Source organism: Nelumbo nucifera, chromosome 4 (assembly GCF_055504915.1).
Source record: "Nelumbo nucifera cultivar China Antique chromosome 4, China Antique-T2T, whole genome shotgun sequence".
NCBI lineage: Eukaryota > Viridiplantae > Streptophyta > Magnoliopsida > Proteales > Nelumbonaceae > Nelumbo > Nelumbo nucifera.
The window spans coordinates 2,956,152-2,970,267 of NC_142652.1; the positions used below are offsets into that span (position 1 = coordinate 2,956,152).

General features: G+C 39.0%; 1 protein-coding gene across 1 annotated transcript; it reads right to left on the reverse strand.

Moving 5' to 3' along the window:
* Positions 1 to 8,505: 8,505 nt before the first annotated feature.
* On the reverse strand, positions 8,506 to 13,562 carry LOC104591842 (transcription factor ICE1-like). The gene is made up of 4 exons (XM_010250904.3): positions 11,827 to 13,562; positions 10,766 to 10,990; positions 9,464 to 9,634; positions 8,506 to 8,774 (listed from the first exon to the last, which is right to left on the reverse strand). Exons 1-4 carry the CDS (start codon positions 13,003 to 13,005, stop codon positions 8,691 to 8,693), a joined length of 1,659 nt encoding a protein of 552 aa, XP_010249206.1. The 5' UTR covers positions 13,006 to 13,562; the 3' UTR covers positions 8,506 to 8,690.
* Between the last annotated feature and the right edge of the window lie 554 nt (positions 13,563 to 14,116).

Genomic DNA, 14,116 nt, shown 5'->3' on the forward strand with positions numbered 1-14,116 from the left:
TGAAGGTAAAAGGGCGGTGGGTGGAGAGGGGAGGGAGTGGAAGAGAACTTTCGGTGGGAACGATGGAATGAAAAGGAGGGATTAAACAAATTTGATAGAAACTGGCATCCACACTACCGTTAGAATCCAAATCCTGTTAGTTTCGAAATAAGTGCGAGAATGTGACGTGTTCAAAGTATTGGATGGGATAGACGATCCAAACTCTTGCAAAACCATCCCAATAGGCTTCCAACATGATCCGATACCGCATATCTAGGAATTGGAAACATCTCCCATGAATAATAATGCATAAGTACGGGACATGTTTCCTGAGTATGTGAGGTCGGTGTGATGTGTGATTAGACCTGTTCATGGGCCGGGTCGGGCCGGGCTCGGGCTGGGCTTTTAGTGTTTATTAATAAAAAAATAATAGGCCCGAGCTCAAGTCCGGCCCGACCAACGGGCCTAGAACTTGGGCCCGAGCCCGGCCCTGATAAAAAGCCCGAAGCCCGAGCCCGAGCCTAAAGCCCGACCTAATAAAAGAAAATCAAAATTTTCTCAATTCAAATAGACATCATCTATTTTAATTCAGATGTTTTTTCCCCTATTTAAATGAACAATGGGCCTACAAGTGAATCAACAACCTTCTCAAATCAAAAAATTTATTCAAATGGACATCACATAGGGTTTTTACTTAGGTTTAACTATAGGTCGGGCCGGGCCGGGCTCGAGCCGGACTATTTTGGCAAAGCCCAAGCCCGGCTCGAATTTTATGCAGGCCGGGCTTTTTGGCCCGAGATTAAGCCCGCGGGCCAAAAAGCCTATTCAGACCTGTCCGGGAGTCGGGCCAGGCCGGGCCGGCCCGTCGGGCCACCCGGCCCATGAACAGGTCTATGTGTGATGTATGAGGAGGAGATCCTGACTAATATCGAATGCATGACCATGTTCACACCCATGGAAAAGTCTTGCAATCTTGCATTGGGAATTCTTTCCCATGAAATAAAGTATATAATATGCATGGTTTTCAAAATTGGATCACACCAGAAAAGTTGGGAACCGGTTAGGTGATCAGTTCTATTTTTTCCAAAAACCAGATTTTCCTTCAATATCGTTGATTTTAGTCAATGAACCGTTAAATCAGGCGGTTAATCGTTTGAATGGTTTTGACCTTTTTTGTTTTTTTTGTTTTTAATTTTTTAATTTTTTTGTCAGTCGAGTGTCTGATTCAAAAGATCGGACCGTTTGACCTGGTAACCGGACCCTTGACCGATTTGGTCACGGATCAATTTTAAATACCATGTAATTATGGAGATATTACCGATTCAAAGCCGTAAAAGTTGTTCGAACGGGAGTTGCACTACTGGAAGCCAAACTCCTTACATGCACATCTCAGCTTGTGCTGAAAACATCTCTTGTACTTGTTATTGGGAGATGTTCCCATTACACACTTGGGATGTTCTGTTGGGCGTTGGTGAGGGCGGAGATGTAAATTCTAACAAATCAACTACTGCACATCTCACCATGATTTTAAAAAACAACCTGAAAATAGAACCGTACTGTACACCAGTTTTCGGGTCGATGGTTCGACCATCCGATTCAAATGGATGGCCTGTTCTAACAATAAAAATTAAAATAATTAAAAATAAAAAACGGCCAAAAGCCATTGAATGGGTTGATGGTTCGATCGCCCGAATCAATGGTTTTTGGTTAGGGACCGGGTTTGGGATAAAACGGAACCGATTGCCTGAACAATTTCCAAGCTGAACGGTCTGACCATCCGGATCAACAACGGTTCAAAAACCATGCATCTCACCATGAAAGCATAGATGTAAATTCTAACAAACCAACTACTGCACATCTCACCATGAACAGTTGTTATCAGTGCACTCATTAGAACAACCAATATCGGCTCAGTGCACTCACAGTCGTAAATGACTAGAATGCTCGATGTGAATTTTCTAACACGTGGAGGAGACCGGATCTGCTCCTCACACAGGGCGCCTCACACCGACTTCACATGCACATCCCACTATGCATTGGGAACATCTCCCGTACTTATAATTTATTATTCACGAGAGATGTTCCCAATGCATGGTGGATGTGCCTGCGAGGCGCCCCCATGTGAGGAGTAGATCCTGTTTCTATGTGGACCATGGTTTTCAAAACCAGACCGAACCGAACAGTCGGACCAAAAAAGCTGGGAAGTTCTGTTTTTCCCCAAAATCATTGATTTTGGTCAGCAAACCACTAAACCGGCCAATCAACTATTTGAACGGTTTTGACCGTTTTTCAATTTTTTTTAATTTTCTTTAATTTTTTTTTATTTTTTGTCAGAATGGGATGAATGGCCAGACCATTCGAACCGGTAACCAAACCCCTGACCGATTCGGTCAACGGTTCAGTTTTAAAAACCATGATGTGGACTAGTGTTAGCCTGTTAGGTGCGCCATATCACCAGTTGGCCACCGTGCATTGTTGCCCGCATCCATCAAAAGCGGAATAGAACAAGGTGAGACACGTCATCTAGGTGACGTTAGCTGGAACTTAGAAGCAACAATTTTGTCTAAAATATCCGGAATAAAACTGATGAATCTGTTGCAAATTCACAAGTTTTATTATTTATTTCTATTTGTTCTTATTTTAAGATGTTAGACCGATGGACTATACATGTACATGTTATAACGCGGACTGCACTTTCATCCACGTTTTAAGGTTTATACAGAAACTAAGACAAAGAGTTGCCACCACTTTTTACCTGAAACCAATTAACCAAATAAGAAATCAGTTGTAAAGCGGACATGACGGTTTCTTTTAAGAAAACAGCTCCAATGTCAAACACCATCACCAACACTCATAAATCACTTGGGCCATTCTAATATCAATATTGTATTACGAAGCATTGCAAAATGGCATAGCATCCCGTCTGTCGAACTAAATGCTTATGAGAGAGTATGAGTAGGATGATATTAGAATAAATTACAATAAATGATAGTTATGTTTGGTTCTATGGACGTTTATTAGAAAGTGTTTATTGTGCCTGTTTGCTTTTAACATTTATTATTTGAAAATCCAATGAAATGTCCAACTAAATAACAAAAGTATCAAGTTTTTCAAATAAACATTTAAAGCAATAAATATCTCATCTATAAACGCCCACAAAATCAAACATGTAACACGTGAATCTAATTTGTGGGATCTATGTGAATGAAGGTAAGAATCATTGTATATGTCAAATTCGCAATTGTCCTAGTACAATGACCATACTTATATAGACTATAAAGCATGGTTTTCAAAACCAGATCGAAAAAATTGAGAATCAGTCAATCGTTTTACCTTAGAATCATCTTTTTGGCCAAAAACCATTGATTTGGTCATCAAAACGCTGACCCAAGCGATCGAACTGTTCAAACCGTCCAGCAGTTTTAACCATGTTTTATTATTTTTAATTTCTTTTGTCAAAATGGACCATCCGTTCGATTGGAACAATCAGACTATTCGACCCAAAAACCAAACCCGTGAATGGTTGATTGTCCGGTTCGATTTTACAAACCTTACTATAAAGGATTCGAATTTCCAATTCTTCCTGATGAGGGCAGATTTGGCCCTCCACTAACATCATGACACATGGCAAATCAAAACAACTAGGTGACCCCTAGAACCACCTAGGCAACAACTAGCCTTAGCCAAAATGATGGAGTCCCAGCTAGCGACCTGGCACTGTCGCCGACCTACCTCTGGTGCCGACCTGGTGACATGCCTCTAGTGCCGACGTGGCGACCTGCCCCTGTTGCCAACCTGGCGACCTGCTTCTAGCGCCAACTGGCAACCTGCCTCTGGTGTCGACCTGGCGACCTGCCTCTGATGCCGACCTGGCGACCTGCCTCTGGTGCCGACCTGGCGACCTGCCCCTGTTGCCGACCTGACGACCTGCCTCCACCACCAACTTGGCGACCTGCCTCTAGCGCCGACCTGGCGACCTACAAGACGTGCTCGCTGTCGATTTATGCATGCATCCCATCACTCTCGAGTCTCTCGGAAGTCAGCTCTCACACCGAATGTTTTGGGAGAATCCGAGTAAGGCACAAAGATTGGCCTACATGCACGACTACCTCCGAGGACTTCAGAGCAGTTAGGCACGTCCTCCCGGAGATCCCAGACGTGTTGCATGATGCTCATGCCAAACAATGCCTATATAAAGGCCTTACCTCCAACCCCAGGGCAGGCACAGTTTAGTTCTCGCAGCTCTCCAGTTCTCTCACATTTAGCTATCTTAAAGTCTCTAATTCGCTAACTTAAGCATCACAGTGTCCTCCCCAGGTAAAGCAACCCAGGCACTTTGATACTATGTCCTTGTAGGTCGCATCAGAGCCACCTCTCCAGCTTGTCACCACTCAACTAGACATCAGAGCTACCTCTCTAGTTCATCACCATTCAGTTAAGCATCAGAGCCACCTCTCCAACTCGTCACCATTCAGTTAGGCGTCCAAACCACCTTCTAGGTAGGAACCATTCAACCAGGCATCCAAACCACACTCCAGATAAAGATTATTCAACCAAGCATCCAAATCACCTGTCAGCCAGAAACCACTGAAATGCGCATCATCACTTCCCACGGCTCTTCAGTCCAAGTCCTACATACAAACATTCCAAGATTTGCTTCGTAGGAATGAGGTCTAAAACTGGAATCTGACCAATCGTTTAGTTAAGTAAAATCAGAATTTCATTTTCATTATCAAGATAGAATGGCAATCCTCCTCTATTAGAAATGAGAATTAATTTTAACTGGTTCTGATTTTAATTTCCACCAAAATCAAACAAACAGAAGGAATAGACTATTCCTTATCCAATTCCGATTTTCCGACTACAAACCAAATAACTTGTATTTGAGTGGAGGCTGCAGTGCTGCACGGAGGAAGGCGGGATCAGGAAGAAAAGTTAGTCAAAGTTTCTTCAAATAATCAGGCGGTTACAATGTAAAAGTTTGAACAGCCAATTACGCGACAAGACCCACCATTTGATGAAATCATCCTTTATGTTATAAATTGATCAGAATAATATGACCATCGATATGGAATTATCACTGACATCCGTATGGATTGTCAAATCTGACTCACTTCACACCTTTCTAAAGGTGAGTCCTCGTTGTTAACACATGAAGCAGGTGGCAAGTTAGGGTGTCCCCTCGGTTTCGGTCACCACGGAATGTTTTCCATATATTTACTCTCTCTATATATCGTCTTTTTTTTATTCATTTGAATTGCCCTTCTTTGCTCTCTTATGCACCTCTCTCTCTATATCATAAAGATAAGTATGAGAGACATTAATAAGTCAATTGTCAATTGCCACTAATTATCCCTTCCTTTAATATGGCATTAATTCGGTGCTCTATTTATTATATTTATAGTTTTATTTAATAAAATTTAAATACAAATATTAACACAAATAAGGATTAAAATAACAATATTGTTACGTATAGACATGATAACGATTGATACTTATTTTAAGTTTTTTTTATTTAATAATCATTAGAGCATTGTGATAAATGCATGGAATGTTTTTAAAGCTGTGTTTGGAAATTATGCAAATAAGTGTGAATGCAAATGTATAGAATGTAAAACTGTTCATATAAATTATAAAATTGGGTTAGTTTTGCATTGATAAATTTACTTTCTTACTAAACAGACTTTTAGCTGTAATGGATGCAAACATGAAATCCAATAAAGCTTTTTTTATCAAAAGCCCACTTGAATGCAAATTTACTTCTTTTTTATGGATGTACGTTTACATCTTATTATCAATGTAAATATGCATTGATCTGTCATTTGTCAATGCATAAATGTAATGTTGCCAAACACAGACAAAAGTGAACCAGAGTGCAAATTTACCCTGAACTGGGATTTACACTCCATTTGCATCGTTTCTAAATGCAGCCTAAAGTTTTAAAGTACTTCTACATTGATGCATTTATACATATCTCTAGGAATCAATAGAAGTACGATATGCTAAATATAGGGTGTATCATATCAATACTTTAATCCTTGACTATAAAATTAGATGGCTAACAATATTAAAAATAAATAAATCAATTAGACTAATTGGCTCATTAACCAAAATAACCTATATTGTTATTATTAGTTTTCTTTAAATGTAATTTTATATTAATCTAATACTCAAGAAAAGGATTCATATATCTATAAAAGAAATATAAACTATTAAAGTCGTCTATAGTTTCAAATTCTAATATCACATACACAAACAATTTATTCAAATAAATGATTAGTGTGCCATTGATCTATTTTGCATATAAAAAAGGATTGGCTTGACATTAGTAATTTAGTAGTCTTAGCTTATGGTAGATCAATAATTGAACCGTTTAGCCCATGTCATCATAAATCATACAACAAAAAATATGAAAATAGATCATTATCATCATCATCATCCAAGCCTTCTCTCAACTACATCGGATTGTCTACAAGCCTTCTCATCATCCTGCTTTGCCATTTCATATTCATTGTTAAATTATTGATGTTACTACTTCTGACCAAGTTCTTATTGTACCCCCTAGCCCTTCTAGGCACTTCAGCTTGTAGTAAATCACTAAATGCAAAAAATAGATATAGATGCAAAAAAAAAAAAAAAATCAACATTGACCATGTTTATAGGGCTACAGCTGAGTTAGGTACAAATCAAATCCAACCACATTTGAATCTAATTTGATTATTGAAATTTCAAACCCAAATCTGATTCAAAATCTGACATATTGGATTTGGATCCAGGTAAACTTTACTGTGGTTAAAAATAAAGAAATATAAAAAAGTTCAAAAAATTAGTTAACATTAAACTTATACATATATAATAAATTTATATAAGCATAGAACATTGAATTTATTAATTATAAGCTAATACAAATCCAAACTGTGTATACATATGTACATAATTATATTACACGAATACAAAATCTTAAATAAAAAATTGACCATTTTTATAATATTATATATTCATCATATTGAATAATAATAAGTATAGTAAATGAAGATTTTTTTTTATTAATAACTGAAATGGATAAAAACACAAAAAGACATTTAAAACCTAACCATTAATCCATTGACTAGGTTAAAAACTTTAAAGGTGCAACCGGGTTTAGTCACTAGGTCATTGGCTAATATCATTTTTAAGTTTGAGGGACAAATATCTATCGGCATGCTTATCTCTATCATCAATTGACAGATAAAAGGCATGTCTATTCGTGTTCAGTGTCTAAACTTGACAAAGATTAGATTTTGAAAAGAGAGAGAAAAAAAGATGTATTAAGAGATCCCCTAGAAATAAGTTAGTATTTTCTGCCTAAATAGAAAAAGTTTTGAAACATCAACTTTGTATATATGTATGAACCCAATTTATATATTTGAAAGGATTGCTTTTCAATAAAAATATAAACAAAAAGCGTTTTCATTTTGCAATATTTAACAAAAGAAAACGTATTGAATTATTAACAATTACACAAGTCTTTTCAACTGATTTCTTAGCTTATTTTTTATTTTTTATCAAACCAAACTATGAATGAAGCTTTTAACTTTTAAGTAGCATGCATTTCTTTTGTATGATCCATGCATACATTTGTAGTGTATAGAATTTGAGTACACATGCATGGTATTATCTATTATCACAACACAACATTTATACCTTTGGGCTTTCCCCAATTATTTTCACCTGTAATACCACATTTCTTTTAGGGCTTGGAAGTATTCTGGTGAATATTGAAAAATGAAGGGAACCGCAAATGAATATTGAAAAATGAAGGGAACCGCAAACGCAAATCAGGACGATAATAGCACAGCGTTGGCAGAGTACAACGTCGGACTATAAATTCTCATTCGATTGCATTAACGTTTTCTCTTCTCATGAGAGAGAGAGAGAGAGAGAGAGAGAGAGACTATATAAGACTACAGAGGAAGACCACATAGCCAGCTCTCTGGCCACAATCAAATTAACGACCCCACTTGGATGAAAATTCGAAAAAGACGCTAGAAACAAAACTTAAAAAGCCCTGTACAGTGGAAACCGAGTACATTTCTATATTCTACTCTGATTCGTTCAGATTTTATAAAGATTGGGAGATTGTCCTGCAACTACAAGAGAAAAAGAAACAACGTGGAAAGTAAAACTTTAGTATTGCCTCAACTCAAATTCTACTCGGTCAAGGTCAATGAAGTACAAGCTTGATCATGGCCCAAGCCCATGAGAAATGATTAATGATGACCCCCCACCACTGTATTAAGTTATTAACTATAAAATATTAATTTGACGGTGATACTGAAATTTGGAGAAAAAATTGCACTTGGCAAATTCCAGTATTCTACACCAAATACGAACTTCGCTTTTACAAAATAGGTAAAACAAATTCTACTAAGACCCTAACAACTGAAAAGCTTGTTGTGTTAGATGCAAGCCTCCCCAACAGTGGCCAGCAAAACGATGTAATGTGCTTGCGAAATTGTAAGCAGAAAGAAATGCATGGGAAATATATTGTATCAAAAGGAGATTTTTTATTTTAAAACTAAATTGCCGGATCAAATTCAAAGGAGAATTGGCCCCCACCAACATTATCCAAATTACTGAGCTGCTTAGAGGCTCCTATCCTACTAAATTGCATTTACAGACTATTACCACCCGCTAAAGATCGCTGCAAGTCCTTGAGCATTGGGTGACAGCTATATCATGCTATGGAAGCCGGCTGAATTCAACAGTACTGCTTTGATATCCTCAGGCGGGACGTCTGGGCCTTCCTTACATTGCTGATAATATAAATGGAAAAAAAGGAAATGAGACATCTTTTAATATATCTTGGTAAATCTAAGATAATTGAATTCCAACGCGCACTTAACAATGATACATCGTACAAACTTGAAAGTTGGATTGGAACCATGCAACTAGATCAAACAGGACGCATATCAGATTCACTTAAGCAGGCATTAAGTAGTAATACCCACTTCCCCGCATTTCTCTTCATATATTTGTGAAAGTGGTACCATGGATTTCATCTTATTTCATTAAGGGTCCGTTTGGTTTGCAGTCGGAATTGGAATCGGAATGGTCTATTCCGATAGTCTGTTTGGTTCAGACAGGAGTGGGAATGAAGATTGGAATCAGCCGGAATGGGGATGAAAATTGAAATCAGCAGGAATGGGATTTCATTCCCAAGTTGGGGCAGGGAATGGCCATTCCCTCAAATGGGGGAATGACATTCCAGCAGGAATGGGATCGAGATACCGATTCCACCCAACCAACCAGTTGGAATCGGAATAGACCATTCCAGACCCCTATTCCCGCAAACCAAACGGGGCCTAAGAATGGAGAGCAAAATTCAAACTTCAGTGTTGAGTCCATATGGTAATCAGAAGATGCTGAGAATTGCACCCATGACAATATCAGTTCTACCCTAGCTAACCTTATAAAATAAGGACATGTTGAAAGAGAGGCATACCTCAGCTCGGAAAACATCCAGAGCAAAGCCATTAAAACAGCTGATGACAGCCTGTTGGATGTCTAGCCCAAGGGTATCAAGAGCCTTCATGGTGGAGAGTAAGAGACCTGGCCTGCGAGCACAAAACATATGGATGTTCACAGCTCTTCCTTCTCGTACCCTGACTTCAACCTACAAATATAGATAATTGGCAACAAATAAGAATTATTCGTTTTGGTTATTGTAAATCATGGTTGCATTCAATCGAACAAAACAGAAAATATCAATCCAAACTGAGATACCATATACAAGATTAAACAGCAAAAACAAAATGGATAGCCTAATACATAGCTAACAGTAGTAAAAGTGAAGTACTGTGGAAACCACAATCCACATATGGCCCATTCAATCAGCCCTATACAAGGGAATTCAACCCTAATCATACCATCAAAATTATCCAAGCATTTCCAAGTTGACAGGAATGTTGGGTGTTACAGTAAAGACAGTGGGGTATCCCATTATTCACATTCTGCATGGACATTAGAGATATTTACTACTAGTAGGTCACATTTCAAGCATTTCTAATCCATAGGCCTTTTAAGCATTAAGGGGCCATTGCTTGGTGTAATGGTAAAATTTCAGGCTGACAATCATGAGAATATGGGTTTGAGTTTGAGAGCAAACACTTTGTGCAGAAAATAAATAAACAATACCATTGGTTAAATCCATATCTAGTTCACCCCTCCCAAGACCCCAGGTAGCTAGGACCAATATTAGGTGATGGCCTTTTAGACCTTTTAAGCATTAACTAGAATCGACGATGGGGTGTTCGGAAGCACCTGGGTCTATTCAAATTTAAACGGTTAAACCAACAATTTCATCATCTTAATGGACTCAGCTAACTGATAAAGATATACACATCATTTCTTGAAATCTTGAACTGACTCATTTCTGTAAATTGTTAACACTTTCGACGTGACTCCATTTGAGTTTATGAACTTATGCACTGAAATGCAAGAAGAACCAAAAGTAAAACCCTTGTGAAAAGCTGAACCTATACAATGCCAATGGCATTTTCTTTTTCCGCCACTTTTTTTTTTTTTTGCAATATTGAAAAGCATACTCACATATATTTGCAATATCAAAGATATTGGCTACTGCACAGTTTATCAAGACAATATAAACAAATTGAAGGAGAAAAAGAAAAAAAAACTTATGCACAAATGCAAACAGGACAGAGTATGGCAGTTTAAACAGCAAGCATTGAAACGAGTCTGCACAGACAAAGAACTTCTTTTCTTGGGGCAAGTCTAATTTATTTACCCTTGCAGGTTGGCTATTTGGACTTGGCAATGAACTTGGGCAGAGCTCTTCCTTGACACGGCAGGGAAGGGTAGGAAGAGTGGGTGTCAAAGGGTGGAAGCTTGTGCTAGGTGGCAGTGAAGAACCAGGAGGTGTTGATTCTAGTTCGTTGTGGAGGTCATTGATCCTTTGCAGAAGCTCCTTCAAGTACTCTATTGCATCACCAAGGATTGAGGCTCTATCCATCTGTCAAGGCAACAACTGGAAATTAAACTTGTATATAATCACTTTATCAAAGGGGAAACAAATTTTATGAAGCTTTCAAACTACCAACTTGTGGCTGGCAATGAACAAGGGCTTCACATACCCTAAGTCCGCAGTGCAAATCTTATTTCCTCACCATTTTTTGAAAAGCCAATGAGTTTGTAAAAGTTAAAGCACATGGTTGAATATTTTGAGGTTATCTCAAATAAAGTTTAAAGAAGAAAATGCAATCCCATTACTTAGTTTTCAAAGTTCCAATCCCCCATTCCAAAGTTTGCTACTAAAACATGGCAAAACAAAAAACAACAAACTTAGCTTTGACTGAGTATAGTTACTCCACCTCCCACGATTTTTTTTTATCAATACCCATCTCCCATGAATTTACCAGGCCTTAAACGAATATCAAGTATTGTTTCAAAAATATTTGCTTTGTTCTTTAACCACTAAGGTCCATTCAGTTTAGATGATTTAAAAGAGAAGTTAGAAAGGCTGACACAAGAAAAGGGAAGAGCATTTGTTATAAGGAAAAAATCATGTGGGGCTAGATGCTGGATATTTCTTTGCAGAATGCTCAAAAGAGAACATGCTTGACATAAAGAAATTATTAAATTTTCAATGCGAGCGGCCATTCATCCGAGACGATAAAATATGAGTTACGAGTAGAGTAACATGTAAAAACAGGAAGAAAAGTAAAACTATTAGTTCGAAGTTAAAAGAACAACACCTGCATAGAACGAAGCATTTACCTGGAGAGAACAACCAAAGTAGATCTTGCCAGGAAAAATAAGAAAAGGAACATGGACCTTAGAGATTCTCACCTTGCTAATCTTTGGAACAACAGACCTAAGCATGTAGAGCCTGTCATTCAATTTCTTCCTACGACGCCTCTCAGCCATGAGATTTTTAGCAGGAAGCCCTTTCTTTTTCCCCTTCTGATCGATACCGGTGACAGTGCTGATTGTGTTCGAGTTGTTTCCAGCGTTCTTTGCATGGTCCTCCACTTTATTATTCTCCATCGCCTCGTCCGAATCGTAATTCAAACCCGACCCATCGACGCTTGCCTCCTCCACCTCATCCTCCTCGTTGTTCTTCCTCCTCTTCTCCTGTTCTTCCTCCAATTCCGTCTTGCCCTTGCTCCCCTCAACCCTAGCTGAATGTTGACCACCTTCCAAACCAAAAAACCCCAAGTTGCCCCCTTTGTCCGCTGCGGCTGAATTCTGCCGGAGAGCAGCTCTCTTCTGAAATAGGGTGGGCTGTGCGCCGACAGGAGGGAAAATTTCGAGAGGTCTCAAAACTTTAGACCTGTTGAGGAACAGGTTATTAGCAGAACCCTCAAAACCTCCGAAATCAGTCGTATTGAAACCGGTACCCACAGTGGTGCTATCTCCGCCCAAGGGCAGCAATCGGGTGGCCGGAAATTGTGAATTAGAACTAAAATCGGGAGTATCCATCTGACCTTGCGAACTCAACCCGCCGAACCCATTCAAAACACCTGCTCCCCTGCTCATCAGAACAGAGGAACTCGAAGTCTGGTTCCCATGCAACGGTGCGAGAAATCCGGGGTCGCAACCCAAGTCGAACCCATTGTCGAAGGGGTTGCTGCAGACAACGTTAAGAAGCGACGACAAGCAAGATTTGGGTGGCAAGAACGGCTGTACCTGCGACGGGTCGAGGTTAAACACGGACGACGGAGAACAGGAAGATGAAGAGTCGACTGGCTGCAGCAGTAGACTCTCCGCTGCAGTAGGGTTCGAAGGGAAAGCAATATCTTTGATTTCTGGATGGTTTTGGACGCTCTGGAAGTCGTGGTGAGATGGGTTTCCGTTACCGTTCACATACCAGTCGTCCCCAAGCATGGACTTGAACGTAGATAGAGAGCCCATGTCGTCCTTGTTATCTCCTCCACCATTGCTCCTCGTCCACGAAACCGCGTCTTCGTCCTCTCCTTGTTCATCCATCCAAACGACACTGTTAACACCATTAACCCTCGAGAGCATTTCTCCTCTGCTTTCCTGCTGGTTGTTCTTCAATCTTCACCCAGAGATTTTTAGAAGCGGAAAGAGGAACAGGTTGTATAAATGCATAAAAAGGGAGTAGGACTTAGGATGGAAACAGAAAGTGAAGAAGAATAAGTCGCAGAGGAAAAGGGAAATAACTTTTTCAGAACAACAATGCCATTTGGAGGAGAGGATGAGTAATAGATAGCTTGAACGTTACCCTGAGACTTCGGTGTAGCTTCTCTCTTCTCTCTCTCTGCTGCATTGGTTGTTTAACAGCAGGAGATTAAAATACCAAATTACCCTCCAATATCTGCTAAATTACTAGGTCATTTTCTCTGAATTAAATACGGAACCCCTTTTTTTTTATTGCTTTTACGAATTCAGAAAATGGTCCACATGGTGTTGATGGATTTTGGTTTGGAGGAGGGGAATATTAGAAGGGGAGATGGGAGAGTTTGTTTAATTTGTAATGTAGTGAGTGATGGGAGAAGTAGGAGAATGGATAAGAAGAATGTGTCTTCATTTAGAGATGATGAACGTCGCATTGCATCTGCATGGGCTTCTGCTATGCGCTTGCCTTTTTGTCAAATTTCTTAAAAGAATGTCTTTGTTTTGGGTTAAGTGAATTATGGGAATTGAGTTGATATTTGAATGATGGCTGGGGTCCTCTACTTGGTTAAGAAAGCGTGTTTGCTTTGTTAGAAAAGTGACTTTTCTGTTCCGGGTTCTGAGTACTCGTGCATAAAAGAAAAATCTCATTCCCTTTCTTTTCCTACTACGTCAAACAAATTAGTAGGAGCTCTGAGTTCAACTCAGTGAACCACCATTATTTTATTACTAATATATATTAGCAATTTGTACTGTTGTCTCCCACAAACATTCGACCTTTTTAATTCATTTCGGCACTCCCAGAGTCACAGTTTAATAAATAATATTCATAAATAATTTTTTTTGTTGGGCTCATTCATGCACACGTACGTACAGGATTTTTTTTATTTTTTTATTTTTTCAGTTGAATGAATAAAATAAAGGAAATGTACAACCAGGTCTAAACTGTCAGTCTGGCCACTCGGATTGGGAGTGGACCCATACGCCTAAAGTAAGCTCC